The sequence below is a fragment of the Rattus rattus genome, chromosome 3, assembly GCF_011064425.1.
Source record: "Rattus rattus isolate New Zealand chromosome 3, Rrattus_CSIRO_v1, whole genome shotgun sequence".
NCBI lineage: Eukaryota > Metazoa > Chordata > Mammalia > Rodentia > Muridae > Rattus > Rattus rattus.
Window position 1 is genome coordinate 25,803,834 of NC_046156.1, and position 16,724 is coordinate 25,820,557.

Consider the following 16,724-nt stretch of genomic DNA (forward strand, 5'->3'; position numbering starts at 1 on the left):
TTTCAGAATACAGGGAAAGACACAAGAAGAAAAGAAATCAAATCTAGGATTTCTGAGTGCCGGCATGGGTTGGTTTCAGACCTACAGTAATACCAGGTTCAGACACAAAGTGAGTAGCCCTCACCCTTTTATGGATATAAATATATTTAGCTTTGCTCTATTTCTACCACAGGAATAAAATCTACATATAAAGAATCAATGTTTGCATGGGGAACACAATTCCACCCAAAACACATCTGGAGATTTAAAAAATAGGTCTGAAACCAGTGGGAAAGAGTGAGATGGATTCTCTTCTCAGACTGTGTCAGTTTTACTGACCGCAAGAGGTGACGGTGCTGAGATGGTCAGTCATTGTCACACACTGACATTTCCCCTGTCCCTGATGTGATAACTTCAGCTTGGCTCTGGGGTTAGGGAGGGTCCTGCAGGAGACACCCACAGTGCAGATTCGGCGGCCTCAGACAGGAGAGCTACGATGCGGGCGAGCAAACTTCTCTTCTCGCTCATCTTCAGGCTCCATATTGCTGCTTAAAGCCTGAACAAATAAACTTAGACCTTCTCAAAGTGAGAGCTCCTCAGATAACTGGGTGCTGTCCTGTTTCTTTTGAGCTTTAGACGAGAGAGGGTAGGCTGAGCTGGTCACGGAGTAGGCGGTCCCTCTCTTGCTAATGGGGCTGTATTTTTGTTTTGCAGGCAGCTCGCTCTCAGAGACTCATCCTGAGCCCCCTGTCTGCCTTGCTATCCTTATTCCCAGGGCCCCAGAAACTCATCCAGAAACGCTACGACAAACTCCTGGACTGTAATAGCTCCCTGCCTCGGTCAGCAACCACTGAATCAGACTTAGCCAAGAGAGAGTATGAGGCCCTCAATGCCCAACTCGTGGAAGAGCTGCAGGCATTCAACCAGGCGGCCAGGAAGATTCTGCTGAACTGCTTGCTTAGTTTCGTCACCCTCCTCCGGGACTTGATGCTGGTGGCTCTGCAGGCTTATTCCACAGTCAAGACGGTGAGCACACTGCTACTCCTTGGCCACCTCAACGTTAGCCATCATTCAGAGTGTGCATGCGTGTGACCCTTGTCTGTTTTCGTTGAAGTATGAAGTCGATCAGATGTCCCTATGCATCTTGAATCACAGAGTTTTAAAGATGCCTTCTGTTTTTTTTTAAATATCTAAAAGGAAAACCTCCACCATGTAGCTAACTATAGAAGAAGAGAAAAGAGAGTCTTCGTTTTTGAGAAATTGCTAAAATAGTCAGTCTGAGGAAGATTATCTTCAATAAAATGATTCTAGTCTATAGTGTGTTCTGGTATGTCTGTGGTCACATGCAGTAGTTGTAGGAAGTAAGACAGAGTCGCTGTGTGTCCTTCACAATTCCCTGATAATACCTTGCAGGACTATGAAGTTCTGAAAAAAATCAAATGCTGATTATCGAAGACTCTGGCATGGAGGAGACCTTGTCTTAATACCCACCCGTTACCATATCACCTCAGGCAAATTGCTTTATCCCTTCCTGCCTACATTTTTCTCATGTGACTACAATGAATAGTGTTTATCTTTTGGGGTAAACATATAGCAGGTTGTCCTTTGAATCATATTGAAGTAAACAGTTCCAAAGTGTTAGGAATACTCACAGCTTACATTGTTGGACAGCAGATGGCCAGGAACGTTCACCTTACAGAATGGAAAGTACACCAATATAACAACTGCCCCGTCGCCCTTTCCCGGTCCCACCTTTCTCCCTTCTGTTTCTCTTTAACTACGTTGAATCCTCCATGTAAGAGAAATCACCACTTGTGACTGGCATGTATTACTTAGTCTAGAACTATCAGCTTCCCACGTAGCATGCGACAAGGCTTTTCCTGTAAGTGCTAATAGTGTTCCCGTGAGTGTGCAGAACACATTGCCTGTTTGCTCAGCTCTCTTGATGGCTAGCTGGTCATTTCCATCTCTCAGCTACTGACAATGATGCTATGATAATGGAAATATCTCTCCAAGATCCTGACTTCAGTACCTTTGGACATATACCTGAAAGTGGGATTGCTGGATCTTACAATAACTTTAATTTTAATGTTTTCTAAAAGATCAAAGTTCTATGATACTTTTTAATTTTTAATTAGCATTGTGTAGGCACACGATTTAAAGATTCGAGTATGTTTGGCCAAGGGAAATAATTGTCCTTCAGTCCTAGAGCTCTATCTCTCTCTCATCAGGGACTACTCCGTTACCTTAGGTGATAACCTTGGCATTTGACGTCATATACTACCTGGCACTCTTGTGTTGTCATTGAGCTGTTTCACAGCTTTCAGCACAACGCATTCCGGATGAATATGAAATTCCACTTTTTGTCTTTATGCCTCTGCAACATATTTATTCAAACGATGCTCCTTCGATTACAGTTACTCCATAAATTTGGAGGCGTACACAGAGTATAAACTACTTGACTTGTTTATGAGCCATGTTACCAGGAGGAATAGCAACGTCTCGAGGCTGAGCTTTCGACACAAGTAAATGAAGTGACCACGTACAAAAGCTCACCTAAGGGGAGACACTCTGCCTTCCATGTGGCAGAAGAAGGGAGCATGTGCCAGGCAGGTTGGAGGGATGAGGGGAGGATGGTAACAAGAATGTGTCAGAGAGGACCTTTGGAGAGGGGAGCATGACAGAGAGGTATGGTCCATTCTGTCCTGCAGAAAAAAACAATCATAAAATAAATGACTTCATCCCATTCCTCTCTCCTGATCCTCTGTGGGAGCCTAAGGGGAAGTACTGTCGCCATGCTTCCTTCTGACCAAATGTGTGAAGTATCAAGGGAGGTGGGAAGGGGAGGAACGACAAATATGAGTGAGCGCAGGTAGGCAGCCCGCAGTGGGAATGCTGACTGGACTCAAGCCGCACACAACAGCGTACACTTACTTTTCTTTGCTGTACAGTCCTGCCTTTACCTGTTGTCTAAATCACTGCTTGTGGATTTCGGAGGGGACTGGGGGAGACGGTGAGTGGTTTAGTGGGTAGCATGCAAGCATCAGGACTTGAGTTCATACTCCTAGCACCCACCTAAAAGCCAGGCATGGCAGCACGTGCTTGTGACCTCAGTGATGGAGTTAGAGACAAGGATCCTAGGAGGCCGCTCAGCCAAGTAGTGCGGCCACTTGGTAAGCTTGAGGTTCAGTGAGATACCCTTCATGAAGAAAGGTGACAAAGGATTGAGGAACGCTTGTGCCCTCTGGCCTCTACAAGTGCACATGTGGACATATGGACACGTGCATGTTCTTATGTGAACAGACATGTATATACATATATTCTCTCTGTGTGTCTCTGTCTCTGTCTCTGTCTCTCTGTCTCTGTCTCTCTGTGTCTCTCTGTCTCTGTCTCTCTGTGTCTCTGTCTGTCTCTGTCTCTCTGTCTCTGTCTCTCTCTGTGTCTCTGTCTCTGTCTCTCTCTCACACACACATACACACACATACACACACATACACACTCATACACACACACACACTCGTACACACACACACTCATACACACACACACACACACACACACACACACATACACTTCTATCAATTGCGTCTTTCTGCTCAAGTTCCCCCCAGAGCTTTCTGATCTGCTTCACTGTGAGGTAGCTCCCTTTTATCTGATGAATCACTGTAATCCTGAGATTATACTCTACTCTCAATCTGGAGAATTTCATCACGTCTTTTGTGTGGACTCTCATTTCCTATTCCATATCCCATGCTAAGCATTATTATTATTATTATTATTATTATTATTATTATTATTATTATTACTGTTGGTGGTGGTGGTGGTGGTGGTGGTGATGGAGGTGGTGGTGGTGGTGGTGGTGGTAGTAGTAGTAGCAATAGTAGGAGTAGTAGGAATAGTAGTAGTAGTAGTAATTGTTGTTATTGTTATTGCTTTGTACCTATATTTAGGTGGCAACATAGATTGCTTAATAGGTACTAAGAAAGGCAGATTGGAAGTGAGGTATCTTGGCACGCTGTTGTTTGTCTGTTTGTTGGTTAGTTTATACCTGTGGAGTCCAAATAGTGATGCCCATATCTGCATGGGTATGGGGCCCTCCACTATGGCACTAGAAAACCAGTGGCCACACTCCTAAAGAAAATGCCTCTCTCTCTCTCTCTCTCTCTCTCTCTCTCTCTCTCTCTCTCTCTCTCTCTTCCTCCCTTCCCTCCCTCCTCTACCTCTTCCTCCTCCTCCCCCCGCCCTTCTGCTGCCTTGAATAGCTTCTAAGGTAGGGAGGGGCTTTGGCAGTCTCTCCCCAATCCACGCTGAAATTTTTAACTTGCGTGATCTTGTGCCTGTCTTGTGTAGTTAACCACAGCAGCTGTGACTTCATGTGTGTCACAGGAATGTCATGTGCAGGGGACAGCATTTCACAGCACTCTTCCCTGTCCTCCAGCTCCTAGATTCTTTCCACCCCCTCCGCAACGTTCTCTGAGCACCGGGTGTGGGTAGGGTCGAAACAGATGCCCCATCCACAGCCATGGCTGTTCATTCTCCACACTTTGAACAGTACCGCATCTCTGCATGTTTAACACCCGCCCTTACAGTAAGAAGTTCCTCTCACCAAGGTTGTAAGGGGCATGAATCTATAGATGTGTACCTAAACATTAGGAGGCAGTTTGACAAGGTGACTACTTGGTGAAACATAAACAGGGTTTCTCCTCCTGCCTATGACTTTCCTAGTCATGTTTTTCTGACCCACCATGTTTTCAGTAATAGTCTTTCCTCCTAGGGAGTAGGCCCTAACTGTGATCAAGAGAGTAATTGGTTACCCAATACACCCTCTTGCCACTATTCCTACAGTAGGTGTACCTTGCTTGGCAAATCAGTACTGTAGCACAGGGGTGGGACAGGGAGGAGGAGGTCCAGTACTGGGCAGTACCACTGTTGTCTTTCCTCTCACATCAGCAGCTTATATGGTACCTCTCAGGGTTATGAAAGCTAACCATGAAGAAGAATTTCCTGTCAGTTCGAGATTTGTGTCCTGCAACACAAGTCCATGGGGTCTTCAGGAACGCAGCCTTACCTTGCACCTATTAAAGGCCGCAAAGAGCAATGGCAGTAGCCTGCATTACTTTGGATGTTCCGGGGTCTCTGTGACCAAAAGCTCAAAGGGGGAGGGGCTTATGCCTCACTGTGAGATTTTCATTTAGTGATTCATGTCTTCTGGGAGCAGCATCATTCGCAGATGTGGGATACTGTCACTCAACTCACTCTTAAAAAATTGTATTTTCAGTTAAATTACAGACTAAATGGGTTTGTGTGAAGTTTTCATTTTCTCGTTCTTCTTTCTTCCTTTCTTTTGTTTTTTCTTTCTTTCTTTCTTTTTTCAGTTTTGGTTAAAATATTCCTTACTCCCCCTTCTTCACCTACCTGCCCCTTATCCTGCTCCAACATTTAGCTACTGCTATTCTCTCTCTGTTGGCCAAATCACCTCAGTTTTATGTGTATATATGATATATATGATAGTAAGGACACAGGTCCCAAATAGCCTCTTTATTATGTTTAAGCCTTTGCCTAGCCTGCTCAAATCCCCCTGCCTCTACCCCTAGCTTCCCCCTCTCTACTGCCATTTCATTTATATTCGTCAACTCCCCTCCTGGTATGCACCCTGCAACAACTGCTCAGTTTTAGCTTCTAGCGTCCATACATCGTCCATGTTAAACATACAAGACAGACACTCGCTCACTCTTAGCCATGCCTCTTGTAGCCTCATTCCCTGTACTCCCCTGCTAGCCCCAGTGCCTGCCTCTCCTATTACCTAGGCTGCTGGTAACACCACAGCTTCCAGAACTTTACTCCTGGGTCTTTCTTGCTTCTTTCCTGCTTTGCTCTCCTATGTAGTGTTGAAGCTTTAGTAAGTACCTCTACCATTGTGTGGGGCTTCAGTAACACCAGATTGCCCGTCTTTACAGGCAAATTTCACTGTGGCTCTGTCTTACCCCCAGCACCACCACAACCCGGCAGGGTCAATACCCAGTGCGATTGGTTATCTGAAAACACCACACTGTTTCTCCCACAGGTGCCTCTGCCAGTCTTGGGCATCTCAGAGATTCAGAATCAAGTGCTGGAAGAGGTTCACAGCTTGAATTTTGTAAAGGACAACAGTGCCACCTTTATTGAGAGGAAACTTAGCTTTGAAAAGAAGAAGCCCACACAGGTTCTGGTGAGTTGAGCACTGCCGGTGGCTGTGAAGACATCATCTCTTTGCCTTGTCCAAATTGCAGCACATCGATCCCCCACACTGTCCATACCATCCACCATCCAAACAACGTGCTCCGTGATTATTTTAGTGTTTCTACCTCGTATATTACAAACTCTGTAGGAGAGCGATGCTCATTTCTGTTTAACTCATGACAGTTTCCTAAGGTCCCAAAATGTCCTTGACATACAGTGGATACTCAGACTTGTTGACTAGGGTTTTAAAGAAACCATACAGTGTAGCCCCTCATTTCCAATCCACTTTATTTCCAGCCTCCAGAGATAGTTTCTTTTCTTTTCTTGTTCAACGTCACTTAGTGCCAGCATTTGGAAAGCATCCCTTCGTGACTTCTTTCTTGTTAACCCAGGAAAAGATGCACATAGGCAATTTACTGAATTAAAATTACAAAGTACTCACCATGCAAGAAATTAATACAAAATAGTAAAATATCACTCAACAGTCAGGAGTTGTTAGACCTTCTGTCATCTTTGAACTTGTTTTTAAAATTTCAATGTAATTTATTTATTTATGGTATATGTGCGTGAGTGTGTGTGTGAGACACACATACACACACACACACACACACACACGGGGATGGGCACGGGGTGGGGGATACATTTAGAAGTCAGAGGATAGCTTATAGGAATGGTTCTCTCCTTCTGCTCTGTGGATTCTGGCGATTGAACTCAAGTGGGCAGGCAGGCTTCGGGGACATCTGCTTTTATCCTCCGAGCCACCTTGCCAGCCCCTGAGCCTCTGCCTTCTTATGCCTGATTGAATTTTCTTTCTTTTCTACAACACTGCCCTCATGTGCTTACTCGAGATTTTAAAACTGAAAATCTCCGCTGAATATACGAACAGCCCGACCCAAGCATCCACCTTGTCATGTATCCAGATTGGTATATAACTTATCCGGTGAAATAATTCTCTAAAGGAAAATCTTTATGGACTCAACGAGGATTTCCCTGTACGTCCATCTGAATCAGGGCTTCTTACTGTTCCCAGCCAGAAGTGCCACATCAAACTGATGTTCACCGCTCCAAACTTCTGTCCACATATGGAGCAGAGGAACTCTACCGAGCTAAGCGCAAGTGTAATGCCACACAAGAACATGACATCAATCTTCTAGAAGGGGAGTTGGTAGCTGTTTTGGAGCAGAAGGATCCCCTGGGGAGTACAAGCAGGTGGTTTGTTGACACCGGATGTAAGTTTCCTTCCCACAGACTAACCCGCCTCAGGTTGAGAATTCCCCAGGAGTCTCTGCGTGTTTGGGGATGGTCCTCGCATAACCCTGGTGCTTTCTTCCTCTTTCTACCAGTTGTAAAAGGCTACGTGTACTCTTCCTTCCTGAGGCCCTACAATCCAGGGAAAGAGCAGAAGGTGGATGCAGAGAACAGATTCTGTGACGACGATTTCGAGAACATCAGTCTCTTTGTGTCTTGCCGGCCGGCCAGTGACAGTGTCAGCATAAGCGACAGCAGCTCATCTCTTAGTGGCTCTTGCGGGAAGTTTGAAACAAATGGTGCCGATGCGGATAATTTTCAAGAGGTAGATGAACAGGTAAGACTTTAAGCCTTCATGTAAAAATGCTTGGCCACTCAAACAAACGGATCTCTAACTGCTCACATGGAGCGGAAATACGGATAGGGAATCGCCAGGTCTGACCTTGAAGAGACCTAGGCCAGTTAGCGCGTAGCATCTGCGGACTGTTGAGCGAAGAATTAAATTCTCTAAACTCGCTTCCTCCAAAATAGAAAAGAAAAGAAAATCCTTGGACTGCAGAGTTGTTGTTTTGACTAGAAACGATGCACGCGATGAACTCTCGACCCAGAATAGGTCCAAATCATAGCGGATGCTAATCTACTGGTAAATATTCATCATAGTCAGAAATTTCTTTTTTAATGCTCCGCCACTGAAGAAAGGCTGTTCAGTTGTGATCATCAATATCAGGTAAGCGCTTATCTCTGAATCAGCCAGAAGAGTGTTTCTCAACCTGCGCGTTACGATCCTTTGTGTGTGTTTGTGTGTGTGGCAGGGGGAGGGCGTCAAATGACCCTTTTCCAGGGGTCACCCTAGCCATCCAAAAACTCAAAATATTTACGCTATGGTTCATAACAGTAGTAAAATTACAGTCATGAAGTAAGGACAAAAACAGTTTGATGGCGGGGGTCACCACATGAGGAGCTGTATGAAAGGGTTGCATCATTAGGATGGCTGAGAACCACTGCTTTAGAAGTAATGTCTTCATTGAACTGGAGAGGACTTGGACACTTACTAATGCCGCCTGCTAACCACGGAAGCTTGCCCACTTGCCTTTCGCTGGTTGTGCCAATGCAAAGATCACTGGCATGGCCCCTTCATAAATCGGCACGCTAATTATAATGTAAGGTTCATTTTTGCTACCTCATAAAGTTTCAGTATTTTCAACTATTAATCTCCAAGTAGTGACCACCTAATTTTCCACCTTTTTAACACAGTTAATTTTCATTAGCCTAAATTTCTTTCCCATTGGGGTGACACATTTTATTTTCAGAAGGTAGAAATGAATGATATGGATAAACTAAATGGAAATTGTTCATTCCTTTCCCCTTTGTCCTATTCCTCAAAGACACCTTGTCTTTCAGATAAATTTTATGCATACATACACACACACACACACACACACACACACACACACACACACAAAACATATTATGTGTTACCTTTTTAACCCTTAAATATCACTCTACTTATATAGCTCATTCATTCTTAAAACAATTCTCTGAAGTATCTTTAAATTTTTATATTTTTGCTGAGGCAGAATCTAATGATACAGCCCAGACTGGCCTTTCACCTCAGCCTTCTCAGTGGTATAACTATGGGCACATACTGTCACACCCATTTTATAAAATCAGTCAGATACATAATTACTAAGCCAGTCAAAGATACTAACAATATTATTTATTTAAAAGTGTAAAACAATAATTCCAGGCAAATTCTTCATCTCCTTTTGTATGCTTTTATAAATATATTTGTAAGGAAAATAAATAAATGTATTGAGGGGTCACAGGGTATATAGAAAATCTTTACAGAGCTGCCCTTCATAAATCACATTATTTAAGTCTTATTTATGTGCTATAGAATTCACTCATTTTAAATGTAAAATACAGTGACTTTTAGTATAGCTACAGTATATTTAGTATAAATTGTGCAAACTAATTTCAAACATTTCTTTCATGCCCAAAGATCCTTTCCATTCATTTGCAGTCCCTGCTTTTTCCCACACCCAGCTTCTGAAAATCACTAATCTATTTTCCATTTCTTTTTTTTTTTTTTTTTTTCCGGAGCTGGGGACCGAACCCAGGGCCTTGCGCTTCCTAGGCAAGCGCTCTACCACTGAGCTAAATCCCCAACCCCTTCCATTTCTTTATTATACCTTTTCTATATATTTTCCATGGATGGAATTGTATATGGGGTTTGTAGCTGTTTTTTTTTTCTCTCCGCATGTATTTAATATTCATCCTTGCTGTAAATATCTGTATTTTGCATCTTTTTCAACCACCTAATAGTATTCCACGGCATAGATACAGCATTTTAACAATTTGCCATTTAATCCATTTCGGCAACGTCTATTTTGATGCTATTGTGAATAATGTCTCTATGGGCATTAATGTATGTGTCTATGTGGATTTTACTTCTCTTAAACAGACTCCAGGAATGGATTTGTGCCCTGGCATGGTAAATATATGTTTTACTTTTAGAAGAAATACCAGATCATTTTTCAAGTGAATTAGATGCTACATGTTTTCTTTAATAAGAGGGGAGAGGAAGGGAGGAAATTCTCTCTTTCTCAAATTAGGAAATACCTTTTATAAAATCCATTTTGTTCTCTGTTTCCTCTGAATTTGGAAACCAGTTAATATAGACAACTGGCCTTGGGTAAATACTGGCATTATTAGTAATAAATTGGATTGAGAAGCACATCTTGGATCAATGGTCACATGGGATCCCTGAAAACTTCCCTTAGATTAAAATGATCTCATTCACGTTGAGGGTTCCCCCCTTGCAAGCAGAGAGTATGCCTCAGTTCATTATAGCAAAGATCTGCGACCCCCGTGGGGGCTACAGCAGAAAGAGAAAGAAAATCTCAGAGGTAGGAGGGAGCCATTCCTTTGATGCTTTACCACTGACCACAAAGGCATGTGGACTGGCGGTTTTCAGTCTCCTAGTGCAGCTGCTCTCCATCCTTGGAACTGAGGACAAGGGATTATAGTTTCATGTTCGCCACAGGCTGATATTTCTACTCTGTTATCTCTCGGGGAGTATGTGAATACTTGCATTTATGGGTCACAGTTTAAGACTGATATAGCATAGAGGTCCAGGTTGGTGACTGAAAATGGTTGAAAATCATATCTTTGTCAAATCTCATATCTGATGTGTCCCCAATAGAAGTTTTTGCATAGCTATTTAAACTTTAAAAACAAAGTCAGCTGTCGTCTGTACTGCTTAGCCGGGCATTGCTTGGTTCCACTGTTTCTTGCTCTGCTCTTTCGTACAGTGGTGATTCTTTCTGTCATTTTCCAGACTTGCAGAAGCACATCCTACGGGGAGTTGTAGGCTGTCCTGTAGTCTTACTGAGGATTCAAGTGAACCCTGACAAGGGCAGGTAGATGGGCAGACTTGGCTTCTGTGACAAACCTCCTCCAACAAGGCCACACCTCCTAGTCCTTCCCAAACAATTCCACTAGCTAGAGACCTATTATTCAAACATGAGCCTTGGGCGGCCATTTTCATCCACACCACCTCAGAGAGTTTCCTCAATTATTTTGGAAAAGTACTTGTTTGCATCTGGTCTTTTCTATAAGGTACAATTGAAAGCACATTTTCAGACAGATTTGTTGTTTTCTCAAGTTTATGATCTGGTCTTTGCCCTATATTTTATTATCACTTATGATAATGATACCGCATGTTGACTATGCTGTGTGTTTCCAAGTTCACCAACAATCTAAGAGGCTGATTCTAAGGTATTTAAGTAATCTATTAAAATGAAGATTAAGAGAATATTTGATATGGAAAGATGTTTTACAATGTTCTAAAAGCAAACTAGATTGCAAAAATATGCACTTTCCTTTTTACTATCTCAGAATAAAGACAGAGTGAGGGACGACAAGATGGAGAAGAAAAAAGAGTAAAAGGCACATGACTTTCTTTGTGTACTTTTGAGACCTTTTCCTTAAAACTACTTGTTTACACTGAAGATGGCCTTTCCTCCCTGCATGCCTGTGAGCTCCCTTTATTCTTACTAGTTATAACGGTATCAAACGTGCCTCAGGAGGCACCCTGTGGAGTGATTTGGTTTCTTAACCATCCTTTTATGATAATAGCTTCAAACTCATCCAAATACTACATATATATGACTAATCTAATATCAACAATGGGAGGCTCTCTTAAGGAATCCATACCCAGGTCTCAGGTGTGTTTTAGTGTCTGAGAAACAATCTTTTCTTAACCCTCATGTTTAAACCTCTTAAAATATTTTTATTAAATTCCCAGATTACTTCATAAAAACCTACGTATTGGTGAAAATATATAATCGTTGAATGAAGAAAATAAAAGCTTGCTTCTATAGGGCGAGAGAGAAGAATGGGTATTTTTTTCATGCAATGTAATCACTTTGGCTTTGGAACTAATACAGTGAATGCTGGTTTTTAAAGCTTTTTAGTTTTGGAAAGGAAAATTAAAATACATTATGAATTTTATTGTTCATAGCTGGAGAATTCGGATAAAATCAATAAAATGAGATTGCACAATGCAATGAAGTTATAAAATAAAAATTAAATGCAGGAATACACAGAGTAAGAGACTTCAGAAGTGGCAATGACGCCACAGGGAACAGTACGACGCCTATGGGTAATAATCTGTGGATGACTCATTATATAGGTGATGTTAAATCAAATGCACAGAGAGCTAAGCTGGATGGCCAGGTTATCATACATAAAAGGAAATGCAGATTTACAACAGGCAAAGGAGCAAACAGTGAAACGTTTCAAAAATAACAAGAGAAAAAGGGAATGCGTGACTGCGATTCATATTGATACCATTTTAATTAACATTTCTGGAAAAAGCACGAGCACATTTAAAGTTAGAAAAGCATAGATGCAGATTTGAAAAGGAAAAATTCCTCAGTTCTTCAATTCGCCACAATTTGAAAACTTCCATTTTTTTCCCTTCTAACAACAAAGGAAATACAAAGAATTAGAAGACCAGAAAGACTACTCTTCTTTCAAAGCAGACTTAATTCCATTTTGCGTATAGAAGGCCTTTAGATAGCATGCTATATGAGAATTAGGAAGTAACTATCTGAAATAAGTCTAGATTGTGACACTCTACAAGTGTTGTATAATTTTGAATTTTAAATTTATGGCCTCATGAGAATTATTTTTGCTTCAAACACACACACACACACACACACACACACACACACACACACACACATATCCAGGCATGGTGACACACTTTTAATTCCCACAGTGTAGACTCAGAGGCAAGTAGAGCTCTATGAATTCAAGGTGACCCTGGCCTACAGAGTGACTTAAGGCCAGCCAATGGTTGCATAGTGAAACTCTGTGTCAAAAAACATCAATAAAACACATTATAATAATGAATATATCTAATCGAAATTTATTTTCCCTTTGAGGAAATCCGTGCCAAGGTGAAAGACTGCACGGGCGTTGAGGTATGGGACAGTAGCTAAGCTATCCTTCTGAAAAATCCATGCCTGAGAAAGCATATTTCTTATTGGTTCAAATTACAAAGATGGCTACAGCTGCTGATTCCAGCTCTTATAGATTCCTTGGGGACTATAATTTAGCACAGCACTCTCCTGTATTATTTTGCAAACCAAATTAAGCATGCACTAATTTTGTGGATCTATTCAATGCTGTCACTTTAAAACCTACCAAATGGTGGTGACGTTTGAGAAACTCCAGACCCTTTCTCCAGGCATACACTGTGTATGGACTTAGGACTTAGAACAAGAGTCCTAAAACCCTAAAAAGGAGTTGATCAAGCACAGGGTTGGGAGTTAGAAGATGTGGGTCTTGGCAGCACTGGTTAGCATTGTGGTTGAGAATGTTTCTGACTCTTAGCTGAGAGGGTGATTGAAGTTACAGCCCATGTGACATAAACTATTACAGGCTCTGTAAAAAAAAAAAAAGTATTTTTTACCGCTGAAATGTAATTAATAATGGATAGCTCCCCCATTCTGTTCTTTACTTTCAAACAAAGCAATCCGTTTCCAAGGATCTATCTTCATGCCTGCACCACAATCCCCTATACGATATCCAAACCCTTTAGGTCAAGGAAACATCTGAACGTATCATGTAGCATGGCATTCATGACCCTTGAGGGGTGTGAGGCCTACCTTGATCCATTCAAGTTTCCACTAACAAAATATCATATACCAAGTGACGTTCCAACAAATCTTCACAGTTGTAGAGACGAGAAGTTTGAGATCAAGTCACCGTTTTTGTTGTCTGATGAAGTCAACTTTGTCGTTCATGGGGAGCACTTTTGGGGGAGATTTTCACTTAAAAGAGATGAGGGTGTTGGGCTGATTTTATAAAAATGGGTCCCACTCCTGAAGGCACTGTCTTTTAGACCTGATCACTTCTTCCTAATTTCACCTCATTATTATAACTTTAGGACTAAGGGGGACACATTTAGATCTCATTCATATGGTTCCTTTTCTTGGATAATACCTCAGGCTCCTTGTTAAGAAGGTACCAGCCAATGCAATCAGAGTTTTGTTGAGCCGAGTAATGGTTTAAGATTTACAGAACAAGTCTCACTGTCCTGTCCAGTCTCTTCTCCTTCTTAGTGATGTCAACTCATGCCTCATGGAACCTTGATCTACTTGTCCTCAATTTTCCTTCCTTCCCCCCCCCTTATCTCTTTTCATTCATCCACCTTTGCAGATGTGACATATTAACTCCTTTATCAACCCCTCCCTGATGAAAGGCTACCTTCAAACTCTACTGTTGAAGTGTAGCTTGGTGGTGGTGGCAGTCTTGTGGCTTTGTCTTGTCAATATTTATTTCTTCAGCTGAGCTTTAAGGTTTCCAATAACGTATTTTGCAAAGTTTGTTCAAATGACTATATAAATGTTGGTTAGTTGGCTTAATTTCGTATCATAAGGAAACTTTTTTTTTTAAATTTAGCAGTCTTATGATTCTACTGAAAGATGAATTAAACAGCAATTAACTAATAACTATCTAATAACTATCAAGTATTTTTCTGAGGTCATAGAAATTTTTAATTGAAATTTATTAGTTTCTTCAAGGTCAGCTAATTTTATAAAGTTATACTTTTTATTTTATGCACTTACAAAGATTTAGAAAATTAAAGAACTTAGAAGGAACAGGGAGAATTACTTATAGTCCTACCAATCAAAGAAATGATTTAGTGATTCTAGGTATCTAAATTTACACCTGCATGTCTGTGTACTTGTGAGGGTAGTTATCTACAGAGTCTGAAGAGGGCGCTGAATTTCCTGGAACTTGAGTTCTGGCCACTGGTTGTGAAGCTCGTGAGTGGGTACTGAGATCTCAATTGGGTCCTTTTATGCTCTCTTGATCATCTCCCAGCCTATAATTTTACATTTCAAAAATATTTAATATGAATATTTTCTATATTGTTATTCTCATAAGATGCCACTTAAATGACTACAAATTTACTTAATAGAACTGTCTTTAATCTACACTTTCTAAACCTTCTGCACATCCCCATATCTCTCCGTATATCTAAGACAGAAACATTGTCGTACAGATGTTAGGTGTCTGTCAGTGTTTCTGTTTCTGTGGAAAAGATCTTAAGAGATTGATTGAAAGAATGAACAGTCAAAAGCATTTTACAGAAATGCCAAATGGCCTTCAAGCATGGGCAATCTACATTCCTTCCGATAGAAAACAAATGCCTGTTTCCCTTCCAATCTAGATCATATCCTGTCAAATCCATCAGGAAGAGCTGGACATGTGACTGTAAAAAATGAAAACAAAAACAAAGAACACCTAGTGTTGCTTCTGAAAGGCGAAAACATGTTAAGTTTCTCCAGTTTTAAGTTCTGCTACCAATAATGTCTTTTTGGTTTTGGTCTAGGTCTTCTATGCAGTCCATGCCTTTCAAGCACGGAGCGACCATGAACTCAGCCTTCAGGAGTACCAGAGAGTCCATATACTTAGGTTCTGTGATCTAAGTGGGAATAAAGAGTGGTGGTTAGCTGAAACTCAAGGTCAGAAAGGGTATGTGCCAGCTAACTACCTTGGGAGGATGACGTATGCCTAAGGAAATGAGCGACATTTCCCCAGCAAGTTGCTTATTGACTACCTCATGAAACAGACAACGAAACTTCAAACCCGAAAGCAAGAGACCTCAGAACTGCATGAACAGCATACCACGTTTTGAGGACAATCTTGCTTCCTAATAGGACAGCTTCACCGATATATAAAGAATAATGGTTGACAGAAATACTACCAACAAAAATAGCAGGGTAAAACAGCCTAGGCTCTGACTATATTTATAAAGGCAGAGATCTTTTGAGAAGATATATTTTCAGTGATCATCACTGAAGAGTGGATCTAAGAGTAAGGTTTTTCCACTTTATCGTAATTTTTTTCTGTACTTTACTTCAAACATATTGTTTTTCACATTTCTTATTTGTACATGTACATGATTACATGCACACATAATATACTTGGCAGTTTATACAGAATGAGCACAATACAGATTATGCACGCATGTATAAGTCACAGAATAAACTAATTACACAGAAAAATAACAGGCAATTAGAAGTCTTTAATATAGGGCTCCATTTTAAATGCATCTTTAATTAAAGGGAAACTATAAGGTATTAGTAATATTAAAAACTTACTCAATGTGTACTCCATGATGCCCCTTGCTTTAAATGATTTCTATGTCATGATTTAATGCAGCATAGAGAGTAAACACTGCTAGCAAAGGTAGAGGGGGTCACACACAGGCAGCATGGTTCTGAGGTCTGTTCCTACTGACTACACCGGACACGCCTTGAGTGCAAAAGAGAGATGTGAACAATGGGCCTGGAGGAAATCAGATCCACATTTCAATCTTTAACAGCTTTTCAAAATTAAGGGCTTCCACGTGAGCCGGGGAGAGAAGAAAGAAGTGTCAAAGTTTATTCTTTGTAATTTTTATCGTTGTGATGAAGCATTATGAAAGTGTAATCGTTTTAAAGCTGTCACAAACGACTACTGACGAGGCTTTAATGAAGAAACAGTTTGGCATCACTCTGATTTAGAGGTACATGAGCAGTGCACGTCCTACTTCAGCGCCAGGGTGCAAATACTTTTAGCAGCCAGTTTGTACTCAGACGAGGTGTGGAGGACTGCATTAGCACCATGGTAGGGCATTGTGCTTTAAATTTGGCGACTCCCCTGACTGAGAACTGTCCTCCAAAATTTTGGGCATATTCAGTCAAGACATTATT

The 16,724-nt window shown here is 41.3% G+C and overlaps 1 protein-coding gene across 1 annotated transcript in view; it reads left to right on the top strand.

Annotated features, from left to right (window-relative positions):
- The window catches only part of Arhgef38 (Rho guanine nucleotide exchange factor 38), a 112,913-nt gene extending 96,693 nt beyond the window's left edge, over window positions 1–16,220 (top strand). Inside the window, exons 10-14 of the mRNA XM_032897295.1 lie at window positions 694–1,005; window positions 6,044–6,187; window positions 7,229–7,427; window positions 7,542–7,783; window positions 15,359–16,220. Coding sequence (XP_032753186.1) covers window positions 694–1,005; window positions 6,044–6,187; window positions 7,229–7,427; window positions 7,542–7,783; window positions 15,359–15,544 — 1,083 coding nt within the window. The 3' untranslated portion in view covers window positions 15,545–16,220. The remainder of the gene's footprint in view (window positions 1–693; window positions 1,006–6,043; window positions 6,188–7,228; window positions 7,428–7,541; window positions 7,784–15,358) is intronic.
- Window positions 16,221–16,724: the final 504 nt, after the last annotated feature.